At 59.5% G+C, this 27018-nt stretch overlaps 1 protein-coding gene across 15 annotated transcripts in view; it reads left to right on the forward strand.

Annotated features, from left to right (window-relative positions):
- Nucleotides 1-27018, forward strand: part of ARNT2 (aryl hydrocarbon receptor nuclear translocator 2) — a 226548-nt gene that overhangs the window by 91069 nt on the left and 108461 nt on the right. For 14 of the 15 annotated variants that reach the window (XM_045561390.1, XM_045561391.1, XM_045561389.1 and 11 more), the window contains 2 exons: nucleotides 16462-16576; nucleotides 22177-22224. In XM_045561390.1, the coding sequence (XP_045417346.1) occupies nucleotides 16464-16576; nucleotides 22177-22224 (161 nt within the window). In that variant the 5' untranslated portion in view covers nucleotides 16462-16463. Of the gene's footprint in view, nucleotides 1-16461; nucleotides 16577-22176; nucleotides 22225-27018 lie in introns of those variants that run through there. The other variant, XM_045561396.1, reaches the window with a different exon arrangement.

Consider the following 27018-nt stretch of genomic DNA (forward strand, 5'->3'; position numbering starts at 1 on the left):
TCATGCTAAACCTTCCACAGTGCTGTGCGGGAATTACCTCGTTTGCTCGAATCCACTATCCACTGAAGTGTCCTAAACTGACCAGTGTAGAAACTGCATCTGGACGAAGGCCAAGGTCACAAGGGAGGAGCTGGTAGAAATGAGACTCTAAGCTTTGTCCCTGACTCATGCGTTCTTTGAAGCAGACTTTTTCAATTTAATAGGAGTGAATCCTGCTCTCTTCTGAAAGAGAGAGGAAGAGGATTCTGAAGAAAGCAGAGTACCACTATTGTTAAAAGCAAACATTATTCCTTTAACATGCAATTCCCAACTTTTCTTCTGTCATCTGTTCTCCTGGATCTAGAAATAGACAAAAATAATTTTGCAATGTGTAATTAACTGAATCCTTAACATTTGACACATACTTCTGCAAGGAAGTGGATTGGAAAAGATGTAGGGTCTGTCTGATACAATATATGTCACTGGAAGATTCTTTCTTCTTAGAATGTCCTTTCTGTGTTCCAGGTCTGCCTTTTCAAATAGAAATCAGAAGACAGTTGCTTGACCAATGCAGATTTTCTGAGCTAAGGAATGGTATGGCCTAATGCTTAGTGAAGTTGCAGACTGTGATGATAAACAATACGTATTTGGTCTTCGTTGCCTAACAAACAGCTTCTACAAACCCTGGACTCTCTGGAGTGATGAGTGTTTCTTAATGCTGATGAGCCGACTGGTGGCTGGGGCCCCTAGATTGCCAGGGGATGAGGGCTGGTCGCCAGAAAGACCAAGGCAGGATTAGAGGGTGGGGACTCTCAGCCCCACCCACTGACCTGGGGAGGGGACGGGGGCTGGAGATTGAGTTAATCACCAATGGCCAGTGGTTGAATCAATTATGGCTGTACGGTGGAGCCTGCAGAAAACCCCTAAACGTTAGGGGTTGGGGAGCTTCCTGGTTGGTGAACGCGTGGGGGCCCCGGGAAGGTGGCGCACCTGGGGAGGGCATGGACGCCCACCTACCCGCCCCAGGAGCTTGCCCTGTGTGTCTCCTCCGTTTGGCTGTTCCCAGGTTGTAGCCTTTATGACAGACTGGTGATGGGAAGTGAAGTGCCTTCCTGAGTTCTGTGAACTGTTCTAGCAAATTATCGAACCTGGGGAGCAGAGGAGCTGGGGGAACCCCCAATTTGCAGCCTGCACCTGCTCCGTGCGTCCTGGGCCAGGTGCTGCGGACCCGGCGGGGAATCGTGCATCCTCCTCCCTCCCCAGACTGTGGCCCGGGGTTGGTCCACCAGCCGTCACCTGTCCATCTTTGTGTCCTTCCCAGGGTCCATGTCACGCTGCCCTTGGAGCACTGGGCATCCGTCAGGCTGCTCACATGGTGGAGTTTTTCTGAAGCAAAACCGGCCACCTGCTGCCGCCGCCCCATCGCCCCCAGATAAAGGCAACAATACAGTCAGAACCTTGAACTCCAGATTGTCCTGAGGAGGCCCCTGCTGTGGGGCTTGTGAACAGCAGGCCCCCGCCTGTCTGCACGTTCTTCTAGAGGCCTGCCTCGCTTCCGTGCAGGCGGGCTGCGGGACGGTGGCAGTGCCACACAGAACATCTGTGACCCTGCTCCTGCCGTGCCCTGGTTATGGCAAGATCACCGGCCCCACCACCCCAGCCTTTCCCGAGGCCGCGTTTCAGCCCCCGCGTCCCTCCAGGGTCTCCTTTCCGCCTTCCCTGGTAACAGCGAGGCTCCCTCTGGGGCCCAGGAGAGGGCAGAGCCCGCCTGGCTCCCTCTGACTGTCCTGTCTGCGAGGCCAGCCCACCCCGCCAGGGAACACAGGGTCGGGTCCTGTCTGCGAGGCCAGCCCAGCCCGCCAGGGAACACAGGGTCAGGTCCTGTCTGCGAGGCCAGCCCAGCCTGCCAGGGAACACAGGGTCAGGTCCAGCGTCCTTTCTCCATGGTTGGCTCATCCCTGATCCCTCACTCGGACATTTTGTCTGTGTTGCGGGGCTCGTCTCTGGGTCCCCTCGGGCTGCGTTTCCAGCCTCCCCAGCTGTTGTCCCCTCCTGCCAGCTGCTTCTCGGGTCTCTGTGGCCTGCTGTTTGCCCCCGCTGCTTTCCACGTGGTCGTCCCGAGCTGCTGCTGGCCCCTGCACTCTCCGTCTGGGTGCTGAGCTGGGCTTTGCCCCTCCGGAGCTTCTCAGAGGTCACCTGGTGGTGGGAGCCTGCTGGGGCCTCCTGGTGGGGACACCTGCAGGAGGCCGAGCAGCAGGCGGCTCTCGGGAGTGACCGGCCACTGGGGAGCTGGCGCGGTCCTGGGAAGGGTCTTACTCCGTGGGCAGCCGGTGCTGCTCTCTCCCGAGAGCTCCAGTCAGAGATTGGGGGGTCAAATGCCGTGTGTTTCCCGTTCGGCTGCTACTCCCTGCAGGGTCCGGGCTTCCGCGAAACACACCTGCCCCGGCCCCTCACCTGCGTCTCCAGGGCACTGGGGGGTGGGGGGCGGCGGGGGACGATGTCCTGTCCGCCGGGTCTGCTGAATTAGAAGCGGAAGATTCCTTGGCTCCTCCCGGGTCTTCTGGGACCTGAAGCGTAGGTCAGAGGTCGGCACGTGGTGGCTGATCTGCCCTGCCTGCGAGCGAGGAATCATTTTTACATTTTTACATTTTTACATGGATGAAGAAAAGCACCAAAAGAATATATCATGACTTGTGAAAATTATTTGAAATTCAAATCTTAATGTTCATAAATTGAAATGCAGCCACACCCACTCATGTATCTCCGCCTACAGCTGCTCTTGCACCATAACTGCAGAGGAGAGTGGCTGCCACAGAGACCCTACGGCCTTCAAAGCCCGAAATATCTGCTCTCTGCCCTTCGCAGAAAAGGTGTGCTCACCTGTGGCCTAGAGGCCCGGCCGAGGTGGGCCTTGTGCTGCGTGGGAGGACGATGCTGCCACGAGCCCTGAGTCCCGTGTCTGCATCCGTGACCGGCAGGGGAGGCCTCAGGATCACAGCTCGAGCCCCCTGTGCTCCTGGGAAGTCCCACAGCCTCTTCTCCAACAGCTCACGCTCCCTCCCTTCAAGGGGGGGCGTCCCGGGCGGAAATTGGGCCGTGGGGGACAGCTCCCATTTTGGTCTGTGGTGCCAGATAGCATGAAAGTAACACCTTAACCACTTGGAAAAGAAGACGGATTTTAATGCCTTGCATGCAAACATTTGTACCATTTTGCATATTTTATATTTGTAGAGTAATTCGCTGTTTAAAATTTAACACAATTTTTTTTGAGTGATGGATGAATATATTCATCAAGGAATATATTCAACAAGGAAACCGCTTTGTTTCGTGAAACTTCTTAGAGGGGATTTTGTATCTGTGGAAGGATGTGTGATTTCCTGAATCAATTTGTTGTGTAAACAGGGGGTATACTCACATTTTTTTCCTTTTTAGGAAAGGCATTTTATAGAATTATATTTGCAGGATGATTTGCTATTTCCTATGGCTTTGCAAGGTTTCCTGAACCAGAGGTGCTCTCTCTCCAGCAACCAGGCTGACGCTGGGTACCCGTGGGCTTGAGGGTCACGGAATGGCCTTTACCGCGTGCATTTCTTACGCGACTCTGCGTCGTTGACACTAATCCTCAGGCCCTCTCAGCCAGAGGCACAGGGAGGCTGGTGGCTGCACCTGAAGATACTAACCCGGAAGCAAGTCCAGGGGGACAGACCAGGGAAGGAGACTGGAAGGAAGAGTTTGGGTGGCGTGCGGGTGTGTGTGTACCCTGGGCCTTCTGTCGGGGACGCAGAGCGCTGGCAGGAATCAGGGACGTCCACAGAGGCCAAGAGGTGGGAGCAGGAGGGAGGAGAGGCAGGGGGAGCGGAGTGGGACCCGGGGTCGGGGGGAGGGGACGGGACGGGAGTGAGGAATGAGGCCGGGAACTTGGGGTCAGAGGGTTTTCATGAATTTTCTGAAGTCCTGGGTGAGGGTGGGTGGGGGGAGAAGACAGTGGAGCTGTCCAAGGCCACCTTCCCCTTGATCTTTTCCAAATCCTGCTCCCGAGAGGCAGCACCTGGATTCTCACCCCTGGGTGAACCTCTGGGACGGCTGGGGTCTGCTCACCCCCCTCTTGCTCATCATCACCTGGACAACTGTCCTCTCCCTGGAGCCCAGTCTCCAGGGGGCCCCGTTCCCTTGGCTTCTGCAGGGCAGCACTGCCATCGGGCCCGCCTGGCCCCTGGCCTCCCGTGGCCTTCGTCCAGCCAGGACCCCGTCGCCGACCCCGGCCCCAGCTCTGCCTGCGGTTGGTTCTCCCTCCCTTGGTGGCAGAGGCTGGCAGCCCAGGCCACGGTCTCCTTTGCTTTTGTTCTCACTCTTCCAGAACCTTCGGGCTCCAGGATTCAGGGCATAGTAGCTCCCCGCTGAGAAGAGCCCGTGTGGCATCAGCACCTGCTTCGGAAGCAGCGAGGCCCGGTGCCGCCGAGCAGAGGCTGTCGGTCCTTGGGACTGGCTTGCTTTCGTCCCGGGCCAGCCCTGTCCCTCCCACCCCTTCCTGTGGAACCAGGTGCCTCCTGTCCCTGCACAGCCACCGCCTGTGCACAGGGCGGGCCTCAACCCCCCCATGTGCCTCTGGCGCGAGGCCCGTCTCCCCTCCCCCCTCTCCATGGGAGCAGTGAGGGCTTCACTCTGCATCGGGTCAGGCTGGGCTCCAAGTGTGGGCTCCAGAGATGGCTTTGGAACTGCCATTGGTCCCTTGGCACTGACATCACCTGAATGTGCCTCTTTGGGGGGCAGCGCCCACACTTCGAGTGAAATCCATCCCCCCGTTTCCTCGTCCTTCCATCCGTGTGAAGCCTGAGTTCTGGGTGCCTGGTGTGTCCCAGCCCCGGTGCACAGGAAGCCTCCACTCACTGCACCCCGAGTCACCCCTGCTGTCACCACCCCCCGATAGCTCCTGTCACTGTGCAGCGTCTCCTCCCACCTTCACCTGAAGACACGTGGTTGGGACCTTGATCTGGGGCTGATGCATCATCAGCCTGGGGCAGCAGCCGTAGGTGAGTCCCCACGTCCACCGGCTGGGGACTCTGTTCTCGCCGTGCCCAGGGTGCTGGTGAGCGAGGTGGCCCACACGGCCGAGCAGCGCCCACCACGGCTTCCGGGACCCCTGCTCCACGGGGCCGCTTCACCTCAAACACAGCAACGGGGGAACGTGGCCACACTGAAGGGTGCGGCCGTCCCGTGAGAACAAGGGACAGATGCCACTTCCCGCCCTGGGAAGCTCGCCGGCCTGGGGGAGCAGAGGGGCTCTCAGCAGGGGGACCGTGGCCCCATGATGCTGCCTCATCATGTCCTCCCGAGCGTCCCCAGCACGGCGCCACCCCCTCGGGGTTCTCAGGGTTTGGGGAAACGTGCGGGGAGTCCAGGCTCCCGTGTGGTCTGGGAGTCCCAATGAAGCAGTGACATTCCCGGGTCCCCATGTCCCCAGATTATTAGCCACCAGGGTCCTGATGTTGGCTGCGTTTGTGTCATGACTCGTGTGGGTCCCGGCACCAGGAAAGCTGGACCGAAATCTGTCCCCGTGGAGAAGGACGTGTGTCCCCACCTGTGCCTGGGCTTCTAACACCTCCACATGCCACCTGGCTTAGTGTTTGTCCCCTCCCTTCAAAGCTGTGCTCTTTGGGGTGATAATCGATAAGGCCACAGTGTCCGTGAGCCCGGGGACAGGGCTGCCTCCCCCGTCTGTTGCTGGTGGAGCCGTGTTCGCCGTGAGTCTGCCTGCTCCCCCCCGCCCCCCGCAGCCTTCCGCAGCCTTCCCAGTGTGGCCCGCGCTGACCTCCTGCATCAGTCCTCTGCCAGCCTCTGTCCCCGTCCCTGACCGTGGTGGCTCCATCTGTCCTTTCTGCGTGTCTAGGGCCTCGCGCCGTGCCGGGGAGGAAGGCGGGCGGCCCGCTGTGCAGAGCGGTGGGCCTTCCTCACCCTCCTCTTCGCCGGACATCAACAAGTCGGGGTGGGGAGAGCTCGCTCTTCAGGCCACCGTCACCCTGCCCGACTCCCGAGCTGCTGGCACCGTCTCCCGGCCTCGAATACCTGACCTTCTGATCTCCCCATCTCCCGAGTCTCCTCTTGTCTGGCCTCATCACCCCTTTCGTGCTTTCTTGAACGTTTAGATTGTTTTCCGTGCACGTTCACTACTGTGCCAGTCGGAAAGCACTAAGTGCTACCACACGGGGACACGTGGTGATGCTCCCTCCGCAGCCCTGCCAGGAAGACTGACGAGGCTGTGCCGGGCCTGGCGCCCTCTGGAGCTCAGCAGGGACTCCGGCTTCTAACCTGCCCCTTCCCTGCCACCGCCCGTCCCACCCCTGCAGGACGAGTCCCCTCAGCAGAGGTGGCCGCGGATTCCGCCCCTGCCGGCTTCTCTCGCCTTCCCGAGCGCGGGGGGCCGGTTCCCAGCACCCCGAGTCAGTTCCCAGCACCCCGAGTCGGTTCCCAGCACCCTGAGTCGGCTCATGGACCTGCCAGGCCACTTGCGTGGCTCCCTGGTTGTGAGAGTGCTGTATTCAGGCGTTAAAAACACAATGATAATAGAAAATAAAAATCATATGTAATCTTACCATTCAGACGTGAGTTTTGTTCCATTTTTAATGTTTTTACCCCAACACACACACGCATATGCACACACGCACATACAGTCCCGGTGTGTCCGTGTGTCGGAGCGGCCATGAGTCGGTGCGGTTTGGCGAATGCTGACGGCTGAGCAGGGACGTCCCTGTCCGCGGTGGTGGGGGCTGAGGCTGGATATTGCCATCGCTGCATGAAAATCTGACGTCTTAACGAAAGTGGGTATTTCTACTACTTTATTGTCACGTATGAGTAGTGGTCACGTTTAGAGCGAGACGCCTGGGTCCGAAACAGGCGTGTCTGGACTCCACCCGTCCACCGCGGGTTTCTCTGCGCTCACCGGGCCGCGATCCGCGCGACGGCTCAGATGTGCGTGTGCGGCGGAGGCTGCTGGAGAAACGTGTGCTGGGTTCTTAGCGTGTCTACGCTGGCCATGATTTACCGCCGATGGCACAGTCTGGCGTTGGAGTTCTGCCCCTTGTGAATTTTTGAGGTAGTGCAGTTGACAGTGTCGGCCACTAATTCATCCTTGTAACGATGGGAAATCTTCCAAATAAGACTTTTTATTTGAAAGAAACATGGTCTAGACAAAAAAATGAATTTTAAAATCCTAAAGGACTTTTTTGTTGTGAAGGCCAATTATACCAAACAGTTCTACAAAGATATGAAAGAGGGCCCATGAAATAGAGTATATGAAATATACTCTAATGATCTCTTTTATTCTGCCTTGCGTTGTTATTCATGATCAGGTGCACATCTGGCTCATGCAGGGTACAAGTTTACGTGTCCTTAGTATTTGTATTATCTTCCCATTTGCTTTTACATTTAACTATTTGTTAGAAGTTCTTAATAATTGATTTTGCACATAAAATTAATAGCTTTCACCATATGGTCTTGGATTATTGCACATTTAATTGTTATAATAATGAATTTATATTTACAAGGAGGTGTTCAATCCAGGCACACCTAGAACACACGTTGACATCTGACAGTGCACGTTAGGCCCGAGCGGTCGGTCCCTGTGGCGTGCCTTGCTTGCCGCGTTGATGCTGTTCCTCTGTAGGTGCAGCTGTGATGGTGACCCGCGTGCCCTGTGGTCCCTGATCGGGCACAGGTTCAGAGGTGCCAGGAATGGCCTGAGCCAGGGTTTGTTTAGGGCCAGGACATTCATCCCGAAGCCGAGGCCAGATGGTGGGTTCTGGGCAAACAGTATCTTTGGCTGAAGCGGAACCTTGACGGATCCCTGGCAACTAATTCTGTGTGATTTTGTGTCGGCGCCATTAACGCACTCTCAGCATCTTCCTGCAACGTCATCTTTGAAATCAGAGTATTTGGTGGCTGGGCGATTTTCGTCTGTGCGGATATTCCGTAGTTTATCAGGTTTTTCTCTTTATGTCAGACGTGTTAGTTCCTTGGTTTCTGTCCAGCGTCAGGCTGTACTTGGACGGTCGACAGGCACCTTGTCATTCACTCTCTTCTCCTCCTTCCTGTCCTTAACCGTCGCTATGAGGCCTCCGCTGTCGCGGGGAACTGGCTCGTCCCTTCTGTGCAGGAAGGTCCCTCGGGCACGGGATGCGGTTTCATCTCTCCTTCCACCGCGTGACTCCCCTTCAGACCACGAGCTTTGCCTCCCTTGCAGGTGCTTCTCGACACAGCATTTGAACCCTCCGCCGTCCCCCCACGGCCCAGGGCGTGGACCCCCGCGCACTCCCCGCCGCAGCCCACAGCTCACGCCTTCTGCGGGCTGTGCTGTGCGCTCGGCCGCGGGTTCCGGGGCTCAGGCGGGGGAGGCAGCTGCTGGGCTGTGGCCGAGGCTCCTCCTCTGCCCTTCTCGGAGGCAGCCGGCCCCGAGAGACACCAGGCTTCCCGCCCCCGATGTCCTGGCCTCTCCTCTGTGCGGTTGGTGACAGCTTCTTTTGTCTGAGGGTCTGTGGCTGTTAGGTGTGACGCAAGCGTGAGACAAGTCACGGGTGTCTGTCCCCCTGCGGTTCGTGGTCTGTCGCAGAACGGGGCAGGTTGAGTGTGCCGTGCACCTGTTGTCTCGCCCCAGACTCACGACCTGGACAGTCACCGCCCCGCCCTTCATCTGTTGGAATGACCAGTTGTCCTTCTTCTTGCTGGGCCTGTGGTTTTTGCCTTTTATAAAGTCCAGCACAGAGATGCTGGGACTTCAGCCAGCAGGGTGGGGAGGGCAGCTGGGGTCAGTGGGCTCGGACACTGGGGGGGGGACATGGGAAGTGACACTGCAGTGCGCCGTGGTGCAGTGTCCGTGTTCCCAGGGCAGAGCACCGTGCCCGCCGGGGCCCCAGGGACCAGAGCTCTGCATGAGCCAGCACTGCTGGTGGAGGTGGGGGGGCGTCCCCCCGGGCTGCCTTGGGACTGCCCCTGACGCCAAAACCTGCCCTGCAGCCAGGCGGGGCTTGGTGTCCCCGCGGGAGGTGCTTCCTGCTCTGCCCCGAGCAGCAGCCACCCTCTGCCCCACTGCCTGTGGGACAAGGATGTCTCGCAGACGACCACACGGCTGCTGAGACCCAGCACAGACCTGCAGTCGGAGCCCCGGCTTCCAGGCCAGTGATTTTTCTGTACACTGTGCTGCAAAACTCCCACCCCATGGAGGCCTTTGGGGGTCGTGTGCCCCGTCTTCCACACAGATTGAGGGGACCTCCTTTGCTTGCACTTCAGGAAAAATCTTCTATGGTCTCTGGCTGAAACGTTTTGACAACAATCTAGATGTTTCAAATGTGTATTTGTTACGGCTGCACAAGAAATCCAAGTAACCGATTTTTCAGAACCTAAGCAGTTAATGCTAGAAATTTTGCTGCAAATAAATTGATCAGTATGCAAGACAGTTGTCACGGCTGAATCATGGTCCACAGTTAAGGTAAACAGATCTGTGATGACATTTTCTGAGCAGAATACAAATGCAGTGCGTCTCCTCCCAGGGGTTCCTGACATTTCTTCTACACGGATAACAGATTCTCCAAGAAGGTGCTGGTCACAGGAAGAAAGATCTTTGTTTAATCCCTCGGAGAAGGTAGGGCTGTGGTGTTTGATGTGCTTTCTGGGAAGAGGACTGTTCCGAGGGAGAGGAAGATTGGGACAAGTGTTTTCCTTTGGGTGGCTGCTGCCCCTCACCCCTCCCGCCCCCGGAGAGAGGCTTTGGTTTTTCGTTGATTTGAATGATCATTAAAATAGTGTGTATTGTATTGTGGAAGTTTGCATGTCATTAATTTTTTTTTCCAGTGTGAAGGTTGGAGGATATTTTTCTTACTGGGACTCGCGTGAAATAGTGGGGATAACAGATGTCCTTTTTCATCTCCTCCCGCTCCTTCTCTCTGCAAGGCTCTCGAGTTTCGCGTTTCCCAGGTTTCCGCGGCCCACACCGTGCTGTGGGGATTCTCCACAATATGTCTGGTCTGAAACGTGGGGTGGTCTGTGGCCAGACGCCGCGTCATAACCAGATGCGTTTTCTGTGCGATGGTGAAGGTTGCAAAAGCTTTAGCTTGTGCTGATCTTAAATTGAGCTCGAATCCTCATGGCAACTTTGTCTGCGAGCTGGCAGTCATTTCCCCTGGGTAATGGGGACCGTTCCCGGCGGGGTGGGTGGTGGTTGGGCGGCCTCGAATACAGATATTTCTGTCTGTTTGTGCGTTTGCCGTTGGTTCTGGGCGGGGACCCGGAGCAGAGCTCTAGACGGGAAGGTTGCGCTGAGGTGGGAGAAGAGCTCTAGGTCCAGAGGGAGCTGCAGCTGGGACGAGAGGCCAGAAGGCTCGGTGGCTGGAGTGGGTGGGACACCCCTCGGGGGCTGAGGGAGCCCGCTGGGAAATTCTGGAGCAATCCGAGGCACGCAGGCAGGAAAGAGCACGCCGTGCTCCATCCTCCTGCAGCATCTCTGCACGCGTGGCCGGGGCAGCACAGGGGCGCTGTCCTCCGGGAGGCCCTCTCCGGCCTCCCCGGCGTCCTCACGGCACGCAGCTGCCCGGTGAACTTACCCGGCTCCGCACCTGCCCACGCTGGAGACCGGACTCCCCGGGGCGGGATTGGGCCCCTGCACCTCTGACCGTCGTTCAGCTTCTAGAACAGCCCCCCGGCTCAAAATAAGAGTTTTGCAAATGCTGCTTGTGATCGGAGCAGCAGCCTCTGCAAAAGGAGGGAATGCCCTGATCGGCTCCGTGTCTTAGTGGGGGAACAGATGGGGAAACTGAGTCAGACCGTGATGCAGCTGGAGCTAGAAGCGGGCTCCCAGGGCGTGCGCAGCCCTGAGTAAATGGACCGGGGAAGGAGCTCTGGCCCCCACCTGGCTGTGGAGCCCCCGCTGTCGAGTGTGTGTGAGGCGGCGGCTGCAAAGGTGCAGCTGGCCCAGCCGTGTTTTCCTCCATTTCCAGAAACGTTCGGCCCCTGCAGTGTAGGAGGATCAGGTGACCACGGTTTTTAGAATGTTCCCTTTTTGGGTTCTGACGCTGGCACCCTATTTGGAGGCAGTGAGATCATCTCCTTCCTCCCGGCACCCTGCTTGCGGCTCCGTGGCTCAGGCCCTGCCGTCCCCCAGCTGGACGCTGTGACCCTCGGTCCCTGGCGGGAGAGGTGAGGTGCAGGAGAATGAGTCGCCAGGGGCCAGGCCAGCCTGGCAGGGCCGGGCGGTCGGACACAGGCCTCCTTGAGACATGATGTCTGAGCAGAACCTAAATGACCGTGGGGAGATAACTAGGTGACGACAGGGGAGAGAGGTTTCTCGCCAGAGGACGTGACACGTGCAAAGGCCCTGCGGTGGGAGGGGACACATCGTGCTCGAGGAACTAGTGGAGCAGTGTGGCTGGAGCCAGGGAGGTGGGTGGGGAGGTGGGCAGTGGCCCGACCATCCGGGGACCGGCTGACCGTGGCAGGGGACTCGTGTTTGTGCCAAGAGCAAAGAGAAGCCATTAGGGGATGGAGGCAGGAGCCAGGCGAGTCCAGTGAGGCTTCCGGGTGGGGAAGGAACAGGACGGGCAAGGTGCAGGAGGCTGGGGGCCCAGCAGGACCTGAGGGCGGGTCTGAGACATGCCGGCGCGGAGGTGGCATTGCTGCCAGGGCCTGGGCGAGGTCACCTGGGGAGGACGCAGGTGGAGGGAAGGGGCCACACAGGGTGCCCCGAGGTCTGGGAGAGGAGGAGGAGGAGGCAGGCCCTGGAGGAGGGCACGTGGGCGGGACGCAGGGGACGTGGAGCCTGGGGACAGGTGCAGCTGCTTGGGGGGGCAGGGAGCCACGTCCCCAGAGAGGGTGGCAGGCGGAGGGCACCTCGGCCTCACGAGCGTGGTCCCTGTGAGGATGGCAGCTGTCCGGGGGGATGGGGACAAAGAGGTCTGACGAGAGGAGGCTGCAGGAGGATGGGGGGAGCGACGGCCGCTCTCCGGAGGTTCTGCCCCACGAGGAGCGGGTCGCTTTGCCGCAGTGCCGGGCTTTCCTCGGGCCGTGGGACTTCCACATCTGTCTGTGAGACTGCTTTGAGTTTTGATACCAAAATACGGGTGTTGTCGTAGAATGTGCCCGTGTTTCTGTGCTGCGCCAGACACCTGTCCTGTCCACACGTGGCAAAGCCTGCGCCGCACGGGAAACCGAGGCGAGGGTCCCGTCCTCGCTCCTCTCGGAGTAGCTCCTGGCCGGGCGGGCGAGGGCCGCGGGGGGAGCCGGAATCAGGGGACGATGACCTGTGCAGGATCCCCGGGTCCCCACGCTGGCCCGAGCCTGCGCTGGGCATGTGGGCTGTGCGTCCCCAGGGCTGTGACGGGCGCAGGTGCACACTGGCCACTCAGGGGACGCGCTCGCCATGCGGAGGCGAGTTGTCAGCAAGGGAGGCGCCGTGCCCGTGGGGTCCAGGGTGGGCTCTGTGCGTGTGCGAGTGCGTGTGTATGTGCGTGAGAGAGCAGTGTGTGAGAGTGGTGTGTGCGTGTGGTTTGTGCATGTGTGGCATGTGTGAGTGATTTACGTGAGTGGGGTATGTACGGCGTATTTGCATGAATGTGTGTGGGGTGCGTGTGAATGGGGTGTGTGTTGATGTGCGTGGTGTGTGTGCATTGGTATGTGTGTGGTGTGTGTGGTGTGTGTGCGATATGCATGTGATGTGTGTGTTGATGTGTGTGCTGATGTGCACGGTGTGTGTGTGTTGGTGTGTGTGTGGTGTGTGTGGTGTGAGTGGTGTGTGTGCGATATGCATGTGATGTGTGTGTGTGGTGTGTGTGTGGTGTGTTGGTGTGCATGTGATGTGTGTGTTGATGTGCAGTATGTGTGTGTTGGTGTGTGTGTGGTGTGTGTGGTGTGTGTGGTGTGTGCAGTGTGCATGTGATTGTGGTGATGTGTGTGTTGATGTGAGTGGTGTGTGTGTGGTGTGAGTGGTGTGTGTGCGATATGCATGTGATGTGTGTGTGTGGGGTGTGTGTGGCGTGTGTGCAGCGTGTTGGTGTGTGTATGGGGAAGCCCTAGGGGGGGACGGGTGGGGACGGAGGGAAGGCAGAGGTCAGGCAGGTGGAGCGGGGACCCCGGGTCCGGACTCAGCCTGGCCCGTGCCTCCTCCCTGGGATGGCCCCCGCGGTTGAAGGCAGGACGCTGGGGGAGGCAGTGCGGGGTCGGCCTGGGAAGGGACTCTGTCTCAGGCCGCTTCGTCCCTGCGGCAGCAGGACCAGGGATCACGTTAGCAGTGGGGGTGCCTTGGAACCAGGGGGGCCATTGTTGCCTTTCTTGGACTCCAGGGAGCTAGAACAGAAAACAAAGTCATAGACGTGACTTAATTCCTTATCGTAAGAAAATGATGGTAAGTTCTGTTAGCGTCTGTGGGTGTGTGTGTCTTTAGTGGAACACACACTGACATGTGGCCGCATGGTCACCCTGTGGGTATTGGGCTGTGATCTCTCCATACACTGGGTGGTCCGGCCCCCACTCTTCTCCATTTCAGAGTGAAATTTACAAACCCAGAGCTAGCCGACAGCGAGCCGTGGGGCTGCTCTTCCTCTAACGGTTTAGCCGGCCCTGCCTGTGGGATCCTCCCCTCTGACCTGGCCGGGCCCCTCCCTCCGGCACCTTCCCTGGGGGACGTCCGGGAGCTTCGCGCACCTGCGCGGGAGTCACAGGGCACAGTCGCCACGTCTGGGAAGCAGGTGGCCACTTCTCCAAGTCACTTCTCCAAGGAAGGCTGCTGGCTGATGGCCTCAGTGGACACAGACACAGATCACAGAGGGGAGAGGCCCGGGTTTTGTTTTTGCTTTTGTTTGTATTTACTAGGGGTGGATCCTAAAAATCCACATGAGAGAAAATATGTAAGTTTTAAAGTGCCCTTTAGCCGTGTCGATTGCACCGTACACTTGGTTTATTTACCATCCAGAACACTCATTTAGTTACCAGAACAGAATTTGATAAAGTGAGACATCGTTCGTTAGATAAACTTTAAAAAGTCGGCACGGGAGCAGGTTCCCGACATCGCGGGGAACGTCTGCTCAGCCAGCTGCTCCTCCCGGTTACGTTCGAGGCAAAGCGGGTTTGCTGACCGTCCGCGTAACCATGGTGGCTCACTTTTCCCAGGCACTGCGTTAGGCTCCTCACAGACATCGTCCTTTATTTTTGAAATGACGCTTCCAGGTCTTTCTTAGGAATATTTTATTGATTTTGACCCAGAGTAGCTCAGTCGCCCTTAGAGCTAGGAAGTGTTTGACTTTTGATTCTAGACAAGATATTGTGACGACAAAGCCCCAGAGCCTTTATGGTCACTGTTGAGTTTCTCTGGACGTTCTGCCAGTGAAATAAGACGGGACAGAGAAAGGCCAGCTGGGGGCCAGAGCAGCCCTCCAGTCTCTTTGCCTCGCCTCCTCCTCTGTCTGAGGAAGGGGCCGGACTCACACCGTCCTCCTCCTATGCCCGCCAGCTGGGCTGTGGGGAGCTTCGCTGTCTGCAGGTGTGTTACGTAACCGTGGGCCTTTTGTTTTCCCAAAATAAAATTAGGGTAATTGGAACAGGGAAGGCATTGGCCTTTCTAGGTTTGCTGATGCCATCTGAGATCTCTCCCAGCCTGGAATCTCCTTAACCCAAAGATAGGAGTGAGGAAGTTGGCTTTAAAATACCGAAACTAGTGTTGCGTGGAACATTAGCCGGACATGGGACATTAGCTGGACAGGTAATACATCCTAAAAGTTTCGAGAGTTAGAGACATTTGTGGTAGGCTGGGTTAATCGACGTTATACTACTTTACATAGGCAGGACTTCTCGGTATTTTTTAAATGGATGTTGGCATCTCCAAGAAAGAGGGTTAGTGGGGTGCTTTTTCCTACCTTGTTTGAGATGGAACCATTTTTCTTGGGGAATTAAAGTGCTGCCGTTCTGCGGTGCTTGTTCTAGGAAGTGATGACTTTCATTTTTGCTTGTGTTTGCTCTAACAGCCATTCTGCCCTGGAGTTTTTGGACTTAATGTGTTTCAGTCTCCATTTCAGAAAAAATGGAAATTCCTATCAGAAGTAGATGATGCTAAGGTTGCCGGGTTGTTGCTGTGGATACTGTCTGGCTGTCACAAACCCAGTGTACGGCGACTGTCTAAAGGGGAGAGAATTACTTTAAGAAAGGGAATTTTTTTTCCTGGAATACTTTTCAATGTGCACATGGGTCTTAAAAACAAAGCTGCAATCACTCTCAAAGTTCTGTGGACATAGAGGGGCTAAATTAAGGTTTTGTTTATTAGTGTTGTAAAATCCTTCTTCAAGAGCTTTGAGTGGAATGGTTCACACTGACCTTTGAGTGTGTTTACCGAACACGCTGTTTCGGACGCGGCTGTCGGTCGGCGGCCCGGGGTGCCCCGGCTTCTGCGGGAAGGAGGCAGCGTGGTCGCCCATCCCAAGCGTGTCCCGTGAACACCGCTGGGCACCTCTCTGCCCACACGGACCATCCGTGTTGTCCCCAAACTGCCTGTTTGAAACCTGCTTCTAGACTGTTGCTTCCCTTCTGCCCCGGGAAGGCCGGCCGAGGAGAGCTGACGCCGTGGAAGTTTCTCCCAACACAACACACGGAATCAGAGAGGCCGCTTGGAATAGTTTCGTGCCGTGGGGTGGCCTGAGCAAAGGGTGCCTGAGTTTCAGAACCCTCCAGAGAAGCTTTTTAACAGTGTGGCTTAAATCAGTGCTTAACGTGGCTTTAACAAGCTTCCAAAAGTGTCTGCATATAAGAAACAATGTATCTTGGCCACGGTGTGCAGGAAAAGTGCTCTCGCCTAGTGCCAGGCCTTCTTGTTTTTTTAAATTAACATTGATTCCTGGAAAGGCCTGGCTACGAGAGCGGGGACGCCCCCACCTGGCGTGGTGCCGCCCAAGGTGACGCTTCCGATGCCCCCAGACCTCGCTGGCCTCATGGTGAGCAGAAGGGCCGAGCTCCTACACGCGGGAGTTCCGGGTCCCAAGTGAGGGTCCCAGCCCTTCTGCTCGAGCACGAGGCTCAGGACAGGGCAGAGCATCAGCAGCTGCCCTTGAACTTGTCCCATCCGGGTTACCAGGAGCCGGTGCCAGTGGCGGTTCCTCCCCCAGGCCTGGCCGTGCCGCCTGGGTTCCTGGACGTCTTACCTGCTTCCGGGTGGCCAGGAGACAGGTGTGCCTCGTGCAAGCTGCTGAGATGTGCTAATCCTTTTAAACTGCTGTGTCCAGCAGTAAATGTGGGAGCGGTGCCCAGAGACGCCCTTCAGAGGAGCAAGGCAGAGCCCAGGCAGAGAGGGAGGCCTGACATGACCCACACAGCTGGTGAGGGGCAGAGTGGCCTGTGAACCCAGGTCCCTGGGCTCTGCTCCCAGGCGGTGCTCCTGGCACCAACCGCATGGCAGCTTTCTTTGCTTGTTACTGGGTTTTCCTGGCGTTGACAAAACCTCTCATCTTTGCTGAATTCCAGAAATGGCTTCGGACATACCTGGATCGGTGACATTGCCCGTTGCCCCCATGGCGGCCGCAGGACAGGTGAGGATGGCAGGGGCCGTGCCCGCCCGCGGAGGAAAGCGGCGTTCCGGGTAAGCAACCTCAGCGTTTCCAGGAACTGGGCCTGCTAAGTGTTGAGCAACCACTCCTGACCTGTCAGGAAAACAGTTTCCCCCCCCCCACCCCCCCACCCCGTGGAATAAAAGCTCAGCAGTTTGCATCCTGTTTGGATTTTGCAAGATTCCTAAATGTGCACATGATTTGCCTCTAAGTGCTTTTGGGCCTCGGCCCCCAGCTGGGGACTTCTGTTTGCTTGTCCTTGTGGTGAGAATGTGCTTTGTGATCCTGCTGGGCCTGGCTGGGGCCGTCCGAGGGTGGGGGCCACCCCGGCCCTGAGCGTCCAGCCAGATCCAGCACTGCTGAGCGAGTTGCAGGCCCTGTGGGCTGCGGGCCACCCTGGTGCCACCGCCCTTCCTGTCCTAGGTGGCAGGCAGGAATTCCTCCCAAAGGAAGTGGCCAAAGCCGGCACCTGAGGGCCTGGCAGCTCGCGCCGTGTGCCGCTCTGCTGGTAGAACTGGCTCTGACGGGGCCAGAAAGCCGTCACTCTTGACAGGTGGCACCAAGCTGGTACCTGCTCACGACGTGTAGTGTTGGTAGCCGTGCATGGAACGAAAGAACCAACCACCCCACCAAAATGCTGCCAGGAAAACCTATCGGGCGTTTTCAGACTCCATGCATCTCCCAACCCCTCACCCGTTAAATACATTTTATTCTCAATGACATGTTTGACAGATAAGATTTCTCAGGCAGTTGAATCAGCCTGTACTTTTGACACAATTTCTGATAACACGCAGCCCTTCCAGAACGCAGCCGTCTAGCGCGGCAGAACGCACCTCCCACGCCCCAGGCGCGTGGCGGGGCCCGTGGTCAAGTGGCCCAGGGTGACCAAGGGGGTGGGGGCACGCGGGTCGTGTCGGGGGCTGGGTGGACGAGCACACGCAGCGTTGTCATTCTAGGGTGTAAAGAGACTGCTGTGTGTGCAGCTTGTCTCCGAGGGAGGACTGAGACGCTCGCGACTGGCAAGAGGGTAGAATGGCTGACGGTGCCCCGTGGTGAGCGGCTGCCCGACCCAGCGCCTCACTCGCTCCCTGGGAGCTGACGCAGCCGGGTCTCTCGCGGCTGCCACCGTCCTCACAGAGGGACCCGCAGAGCCGTCACGGCGCGTTGGTCGTGGGCACAGCTCCCCGGATGACTGAGGAGGCGCTTGCCCCGGCTTCCCGCAGACGCAGCGTCTCTGGCAAGCAGCCAGTCCTGCCATGAGGTGCTGAGCTAGGAGGAGTCCGGGTTGCTGAAAGAAGGTCCTTGGTGTCAATATAGCAACTTACCGATTTTTTAAAATTCCAGGCCTTTTAAAATTACTTTAGATGCTAACGCACCGTCACTTGCGTTCCTGGGGACAGGCCCCCTGTCTGCCCGAGTCCTTCTCCAGACGAGGCGGCACAGGACTCTGGGGGGGGGCTCGTCAGGGCCGAGGTCGGGCAGAGATGCTCAGGCCCAGCCCGGGGTCTGCGGGGCCAGGAGCCCCTCTGTGCCGGGAGACCCCCCACCCCGTGGGGCCCGGCTGAGGTGAGCTGAGGCTGCTCCCTCCCGGGGCGCGTGCCCGACCCTCCCCTGCCTCAGACCCTGATGTCTGGCTGCGCCCTGAGCTGGTGGTTTTGCAGACTCGGTCCTGTTGCTGCAGAAGCCCCGCCCCCCTGCCCTGTCCCTCGGATCACACACGCGGCCTGGCGTGGGAGGCAACGTGGCCCTGCGTGGGCTGAGCCAGCCTGTCCCCGAGGGCCACTCAGGGCCCAGGAAAGAAACCGGAGGGGAGGGGACGAGCCGCAGCTGCTGACGGGTCTCCCAGCGAGCGTGAGGGCACGACCGACACAGGACAGACACAGGGACAGAGGGACAAGGAGGGGGACAGGGAACGGTGGCGGGAGAGGGGAATGGGGCACGCCAGGCCCTGCCCCCCACGGGTTCCTTGCTGAGGTCGTCCCACTCTGCCCCGACTCTTCTGGAGGGAAGTGCCCCAAATTCCCAGGACGGCCACCCTGCCCACCCTGCCATTCCAAAGCCAAGTAGAACCGACGCCCCTCGGTCCCAGGTCCTCCTGGCCGCCTGCCTGCCCCCACTGCGGACCCCCCGGCTGAGCCCCCGTCCCCTCCCCGACCCCCTCCCCGGCTAAGCGAGCTGTGTGCTCGCCCAGCACTCGGCACACAGGTGAGGGTTCACGAGTTCCAGATTCTTCCCAAAGTGATTCCACATGTGTGGGAGAATGAGCCGGAGGTCACCTGAGCCGCATTTTGCAGGAACCGCCCTCCTCCGTGCGGCAGGGTGGTGCGGGGTGGGGCTGCGCCGGGCTGACTCGGCTAAGGGGAAGCAGCGGCGATTAGCTAGGGTCTGTGCCGCCCCCGAAGCTGCCCTTGCTGGGGACGGAAGCTGGCGGTGGCCGCAGGGACGCCCCTTCCCCTCCCTTGGGGTGCAGGGCTGGGCTCTGCAAGAGCATCACTGAGGGAAAACTGCTTCAAACCACACACGGCCACTACCCAGGGTCCCCTCGCATGTCACCCGTGTGCTGCTGCAGCGTGGTCGGGTCAGGGGCGCACTGGTGAGCGTCCACGCGCCGGCATCGCTGTGTCCTGCCCGGCCGGCCCGGCTCTGAGGGAGGAGCAGCTTCCTGCAGCCTCGTCCGCGAGAGCCTCGGTGAGTTCCGTGGGGCGACTGCCACTGACGGTGCCTTGCTGCCGCACAGTCACTGCGCGGGGGACATTCCCGCCACTCCCCTCCTCACTAAGTGCGGCGCAGAAACGCCTGTCGCGGCCTCATGTCGCGGCGGCACTCGGGCTCGTCGGCAGGAGGGCGAGGCGAAGCCGTGTTCAGCCGCCTTCACAGGACTCTGTGCCATCGCTCCCTGCGCCCAGGTTTCTAACGTGACCACAGTCGGACCCCAAAGTCGCGTTTTGATCTCTCTTTTACCATCCAGATGCGGCCGCGTAGTAGAGACACGTGAGAGACGTGGGCCACAGGGTGCTCTGCTGAGACTTGATAGCAGAAGGAAGAGGCAGGCGTGGGGTCATCCTGTTTGAACGGAGGACTTGAGGTGGTGACAGGGACCACGGTGGTGTCTTGGGAAGGGTGGCTCTGAAAGCCCCTCCGTGTCCTCGGGGGTTGCGTTGTTTCTGTCGCTGATGAGCCGGTGAGACCATTTCAGGGTGGGCTGAGTTACCTGAGAATTTGCACAAGTTTGTGCCCTCGTTTATCTCCTGGGCTGATGCCCACTCCGTGTTCTTCTGAGTCACCAGGTCTGCTCGCTGCAGGCGTGCGGCCGCACACGCACAGGCCCTGATTTTCCCCAGACAGATCCTGGTTCCCAGCTTCCCGTGGTGGCCAGAGCAGGGCCGTCCCTCTTCCATGCCCCGGCCAGAGTGGGGCCCCTCCCCACAGGGCCTAGACCCCCTTTGTCTGCTGCATGGGGGCTGGGGAAGGAAAGGGGGGAAAGGAAACCAGGGTGACCAGCCCGGTCTGCCTGGGACGCTCCCCATTTATCACTGAAGTCCTGGGTCCCTGTCTCGGGGTCCCCAGTCCCGGGAGAGTCAGGACGGTGGGCTCACCCCAAAGGTCGAAGGTGGTGCAGGCTGAGGAAGGAGTGCTGACCAAGCTGCAGTTTGCAGGCACCTGCTGGTCACACTCACACCCACCAGAGCAAAAGGAACTTTACCTGCACATCTCCCCGCCACGTGCAGGGTTGCTAAATGCTTGCACGAGTGTTTGGAATTTTTACAGTGCGGCTTTTTCTTGACACAGAGATGTTTTGCACGAGGTGCTCAGTCGCCTTCACGTGGACAGTGAAGCCGCGCTCCCCCCGGCGAACACTGGGTGGCGGTGTGGTTCCGCGGCTCGGGGACGCCGGCGAACCCGATTCCGGTGTTTGCTGGTTCTCTCCCAGGCGTGGCTGTGGGGAAAGGTGAGGCCATGGCTTAGTGATCTCGCCGGTGGCTTTGCTTTATTTAGAAAGTCTGCGTTCAGCTCCGGCTTGCCCACGATGCCGACAGCTGTGGGGCCACCCGGCGCCTGGATTCCCCACCGCACTGTGGGCACCTGCCCTTCCTGGTGGGCTCTGTGGGCTCTCAGCCGGCACCTGCCGGTTCTCCCCGCCGCCCCCTTCCTGTTGCCCTTGCTGTCCTCTCCCAACGCCCCCCGCCCTGCGGTCTCGTGTTCTCAGCGCAGCCCTCGCTCGGGGGAGCCGGGGACGCAGGTTGCTGGGGTCCCAGCAGGCCATTCCGAACAAAGCCATGCCCGCTTGGAACCGTGGCTGCACTGCCCATAAAACAAAGCAAAAATAGACAAAAATGCTAATTTTAAGAAGAAAATACTCCTTTCCTTATCTGCCTTACGCCCAGGCCCTTCAAGTTACCCCAAAGCCTGGAGAACAGGGTTTTTCTCGGTAGCAGCTTCTCGAGTGTGTTTGTGCAAGGACGGCCCGTCCTGTGCACCTGGCTGCTTCCTGGTGGCCTGGCTGTCCTCGCCCGCCCCGGTCACCCCTGAGCCGCGGAGGCCCTGCCCTCAGGGCCTGGGCACGGGGGTGAGCGCCCCTGAGGCCACAGCTCCGGGTCCGTAGCTGGGGTCTTTACTGCACACTCTTGCGGGGAGCTCCCCAGACAAGGGGTTTCTCAGTCCCAGTGCCCGGCAGGCGGCCTCCCTTCCGCTTGGATTCCACGGGGACTGTGCCTTGTCTGGTCGGCCAGGCCCGCTGAGAACACCGTGGGGACACAGCAGCTCTGTGACATTCTGCCCAAGGGGCCCACTCAGCCTGGGCTCCCAGGGGGCCAGGGCGTCTGTGTCAGTTGTCCTCGCGTCCCCCAGAGTCTGGGCACGCCTGATGCCGAGTGAGTGTCCCCCCCTGCCCTGTCACCTCCAGGGGTGACACTGACTGACATTGGAGAAGAGTGTGGGGTGGCAGTTAAACAAGTATCGATCAAGACTTTTTATGTTTCCATGGAGAGGACCAGGAAAGGGGGAGGCTTAATAATAATTGGCGAGTTTTGACAGGCAGGTGACCAATTTGAGTAGCTCGGGCTCCAAACAACTATTTTTCCCTCAACACTCCTTTTTTGGGTCCTGGACTTAGTAGGACAATGGCCTTAAGTGTCCTGTTTATCTGAACTCGCCAGCCAAGTTCTCGAGCAGCACAGCCAGCGGCGGGTTCTTTCCCTTGCGATCCCGCGTCACCCTGAGAACTTCCTGGTTTCACAACCCTCGAATTTTGTTAGTCTGTTACTGTACCACAAAATAAAGTAAAAGGGAAAAAGGAAGCCTCAGTGTGGAATGGGGATGTGGAGGGTGCGGGTGTCCAAGATCGGGGTGACGGAAAAGCTGGGCAGCGCCCGCGGCTGAGGGCGCTGAAGACGGGGGTGGGCGGGTGCTGGCGGGACCCCCGACGCTTAACTGTTTCCCATCAGGGTGTGCTCACACCCAAGGCCTGTCACTCTGCCCCTTCCTGTCTCGAGCCTGTCTGAGGACCGTGGGGGGTTTGCCGGCGGCAGTGCCGAGGGCTGGACTGTGGCCATCGGCTGGATAAAGCTCCCTGGTCCCAGCAGCTAGAATGTCCCACCTACAGCGATGCTCACTTGTGATCTCGACTTTGCAGGATGGACTTCGATGACGAAGACGGTGAAGGCCCCAGTAAATTTTCAAGGTAAGTTTGTTTTATTTTCCTTAGATCTAGAGAAGCCAGTAGCTGGCGGTCACCTTCCTGAATTACACGGGTGTAATGTCTGTCATTGAGAAAGCCGTTGCCCGCAGTCTGGCCTTCTCACCGGTCGCTCGCTCTGTGGCCGTGTGTGGCCCAGTGTCAGCCAGCTGTGAGCGACCTGCCACCTCCCAGCCTAGGTGACCAGAAGTTAAGTGGCAAGTTCTGAGCTCTGCTGTCTAGGTCACACAGGGACGGCCAGTGTTAACGGATTCCTTTCTAACAGGCAGCCCTGGGGTTCGGGTTTAGAACAAGCCACCAGGGCAAGTCCCTGTTTTCTACCGTGGAAAATAAAGAGAACCAGGGGAGCCCTGGGTGGCCTGTCCGGCAGGCAGGACAGAGCTTGGTGTAGCTGCCGAGAGCCGCGGCTGTGCTCTGGGGGCGTCCTGAGTGCAGACCACAGTGCAGACGGGGCGCCGGATCACGGCACCGGGCTGTCACGTATGTTCCATGCATGTAGGATAAGGCAGGCCCAGCCCTGAACTCTCGTTGTTGTTTCACTCGGTTTAAGGTGTGGTAGGTTTGGCAGAGCTGAGCGGAAGGCACAGGTCACTCCATCAACCCTAGTGGGATTCCCGCCTGTCCCCAGGCCGTCCCCTGCCCTGGCACCCTCCCGCCAGCTGAGCCGCAGCCCCTCAGCCTCCCTGGCGGCTGCACTTGAAAACGGGCCGCGGGCGACGGGGACTTTTCTCCTGTATCTGTGGTCTGAGGCCTGGACTGACAGCGCCTGTGGCTTTAGAACCGCGTTGAGGAGAACAGTGTCTGTGCCGAGCCCGGTGTCCCTGCCGAGAACGGTGTCCCTGCCGAGAACGGTGTCCCTGCCGAGAAGTGTCTGTGCCGAGCCCGGGCCACACTGCTGTGTTCGCTGCCCCGTGGCAGTGGGTTCCGGCCGTGGCTCCTTTCATGAGCCGGCGTGGCCGTGAGGGCAGCGCACCTTCCCGCCGTCCGGGTCACGTGCATCTCCCTGCTCCCCAGGCATTGCCAGGGTCTCCAGGTCCAGGCAAACTTGCCGTCGTTCTAGACGCTTCCGCCCCCAGAACCCTTCCCTGTGTCCCATCCTCCACCTTCGGCTTTGGGGCAGACGGGAGAAGAGATGGAGACGTTTTGACAGTTAGTGACTTTGGAGTTTCCGACCAAAATGAGACTTGCGTGTCAGCAACAGAAGCCTGTGCTATTTTCCCTCATGCGGACGGAGCCCAGCCTGGGCGTCCCCCGTTTCCGGGGGTACGTTTGACAGCAGGGTGTGCTGTGCCCTGGAAACGGAGCCAGCCTGGGAGACGAGGACACATATGTCCTGTCCCGTTCGCTCTTGCCGTGCACGGCCTCCCTGTGCAAGGAAACAAGGACTGTGACCCCTCTGTGCCAAAGTCCCTTGAGACGGCAGGTCACCTAGGACGTGGCGTCCTGGCTCTGGGAACGGGGGGAGGAGGAGAGACGAGGGTGGCGTCTGGGCGACACTGAAGGTGGGTGTCGGGGTGGAGTGACCGTGCGGGTGCAGGAGCTCGTCGAGTGAGGCCCGATCGTTAAGAAGCAGAAACCCCGGACTCTGCGGCTCTCTCGGGAGCCCGTCGGCCGGGGCAGGTTCTACATGGCCCCGGGTCAAACCTGGGCTCCCATGAGCCACGTCTCTGCCCCCCGAGCCGAGTATGTGTGTCTTGTGCCCCCAACACGCACTGTCACTCACGGGGCTGAGTCTGCCGGGCCCGGAGCCCACCTGGCTCCCTCAGAGTAGGGCCGCGGCGGCCACTGTGCATGGGCCTGGGGGGCCGTCTGGCTGCCCAGGGTTGGGGGAGACGCCTGCGTCCACGCCCAGCCCCCACTTTGCAGTGACCACAGCTGCTGTCCAGGGCAGGGTGTGGGGCCTGCTTCAGACTGTCCCCCTCCAGGGCTGCAGGGCACGCCCTGGGCCCCCCACTTCTGCTCTGCTCACAGCCAGCCGAGAGGCCCCTCCAGGTGCTGTGAGCCAGCGCCCTGGCATTCGCGGGCTCGGAGGCCAGGCAGGGGGCCGCGCCAGGATTCCTGTCCCCCGGTGTCTGTGCCGTCAGCTCTCCCAGCTTTTCCTGAGGCAGGTTCCAAATTCAAATGTGCTGCCCGTCAAGAGACCTCCTGCCTCAATATTTCATTTGGGAGATACGGTCACGGTCACATAGGAGCTGAATCATGGCCAGTTTGGTGTGGCCCCTCCCTTGTCACAGTCAGGCCCATCACAGCAGGCCTTGGTGGAACCACGGAGTAGGCGTGAAGCTGCCCCTGCTGCCTGAGCTCAGGCACGCACACACACGTATGTGCACATACATGCACACACATGTACCTGTGCACACATACATGCACACGCATGCACACACACCTGCACACACATACACACGCTCCAGGATCCTGCCTTACAGGGCCAGAAATGCTCTCAGGCCCGCTTCCCCCCGGCTGTGTCCCGTGCGTCCCTGGGGATGGTGACACGCAGAACCTGGCTCTGCTGACTTTAGCCGTTGCCTTCGTCCCACGCAAGTGTGGGGCCCTGGGGGCAGGAGCACTGGCCGGGAGGGGAGGAAGTGAGATCGGGGGTGACTCTGAGCGCTTTGCATGTGGCCACAAGGGAGGGTCCCCCAGGGCTCAGGAAGGGGACGCTTTTCAAGGGCAGAAAGACCCTGAGCGCATGTACACCAGGAGGGAAAGCGTGGGGGTAGCCGGAGATCCGGAAGATTCCGGAGGGAGGCCGGGAGGGACAGGTCCGCCGAGGGGACCAGCCTGCTCTGAGGCAGCGGGAAGGAGCCGCAGGTGTTGCTGAGTGTGGGGCCGGTGGGGGAGCCAGGAGCTACGGGGGCCGATTCTCGTGGCTTCTCCTCTCCTGCCGAGTAGGGGATGGGGCCACGTGCGAGGTGACTTGAGAGGGAAGCTTGGGGGCCCGGGGCGAGTTCAGAGGAGGCTCACGGAAGGCAGCGCTGTGCAAACCTTCGGTCCCATTTCAAATCACAGGCCACGGGTGCCAGGTGGCCCCGTCTGCAGGAAAGCGCAGTTTCCCCGGCTGTCCCTGCTGGGTGGACACAGGAGATGCGGTTTCTTCCCGGCTCAGGGCCGGCGGATGAGGACAGGGGCAACGAGGTCGGGGTGAGGAGGTCAAGGTATTGACCAGAGGGTCGTCAAGGGGACCAAGCTATGGGTCCCGCTGCACAGGGTGGCTGGGCACCAGGATAGTGCGAGAGGAAGATGAAGGAGGCCAGAGGCCGGAAGTGGGAATGTGGTCAAAGAACAGCTCTGACCGTGTGGGAGTCTGGAAAAGTAGGGAGCTGTGGTCGGGTAGCAGGAGCTGTCAGCATGGGAGCGGCGAGCCGAGGTCGTGGGAGAAGAGGTGGTGGGCAGACAGGAGGGGTCTGCGCCCCCCGCTGAGCTGCAGGGTGCTGGTGCTGGTGCAGGGTGCTAGGTGCAGGGTACTGGGTTCTGGGTACTGGGTGCAGGGTGTAGGGTGCTGGGTGCTAGGTGCTAGGTTCTGGGTGCTGGTGCAGGGTGCTGGTGCAGGGTGCTGGGTGCTGGTGCAGGGTGCTGGGTGCAGGGTGCTGGGTGCTGGTATAGGTGCTGGGTTCTGGGTGCTGGGTGCTGGTGCAGGGTGCTGGGTTCTGGGTGCTGGGTGCAGGGTGCTGGTGCAGGGTGCTGGGTGCAGGGTGCCAGGTGCTGGTGCAGGGTGCTGGGTGCTGGTATCAGGTGCTGGGTGCCGGGTGCTGGTGCCGGGTGCTTGGTGTCTGTGTGGGCAGCCGGCGGTGACAGTGGCGAAGACCCTTGAGGGTGGCAGAGACAGACACGAGGGCTGCAGAGGAGGCGCTTGCAGCCAAAGAGGCGACAGGAGCAGGGTGCAGAGTGGCCCTTCTGCCCGCGGGGCCGCAGTGGCTGTCCCCTGGCCTTCCCAGCTCCTGTGGCACCTGCTGTGCTGCCGGGAGGCGCTGGCCGTGTCCCTCGAATGCGCAGCAAGAGCCCGTCTTCTCTCCTGGGTGTCAGGGCTGGGGCCGGGGCCAGTCTGTGCCTGACACGCACCAGCGGCTGCTGACAGCCACAGAGGACCCATGTGGGGGCCCCTCGGCAGCCACTCGGGGTCCAGGTGGTCCCTCCAGCTGACGGGGATGGCCAGGTGGCAGGTGCCTCTGCCAGGGTCTCTTCCCACGGCCCTGACCCCACCCTGGGGGTCGGCTCTCAGAGAGAAGCCCTAGCCGGGGGAAGGGGGCTGACGCTTCTTTTGCAAGAGAAGTGCTGAAGCCTTTGCCGAGTCAGGAATCGCAGGAATCTCGGAAATTGCGGAAAAGCCTCGTCAGTGACTGCGGCACGCACAGCTCCGTGAGTTGCTCAAGAGCAGAGGTTATCGCTGTGAGATCTGAAAGGGAAGAACCCGGTGACCCATCCTCTAGCTCTGATACAATCTGAGGAACTGGGAGCAAACCTCGCCCTGCGTGAGGCCTGTCCCCAAGCCTCATGCCTTGGAGGGCAGCAGCTGCTCAGTGACACTTGTCCAGGTGAAGAGAGGAGCATTTTGCTTGTTTTGGGCAGGTTTGTTGTGGCGACCGGCGGGCCTGTTGTCAGGGTCAGGAGAGGCACGTGGGTCTCAGGAGGGTGACACGGAGCTGAGGCATCACAGAGGAATGTGGTCATGGTGCCGTCGCAGCACGGCTGCTCCGCACACGGGCCTGTGGGACCCGTGTAGCCGGGAAGCTGGCAGGGAGGTGCCGTGACTGGTGGGGTGTTTCGAGTGCTGGCCGTGAT

The sequence above is a fragment of the Lemur catta genome, chromosome 9, assembly GCF_020740605.2.
Source record: "Lemur catta isolate mLemCat1 chromosome 9, mLemCat1.pri, whole genome shotgun sequence".
NCBI classification, from domain to species: Eukaryota; Metazoa; Chordata; class Mammalia; order Primates; family Lemuridae; genus Lemur; species Lemur catta.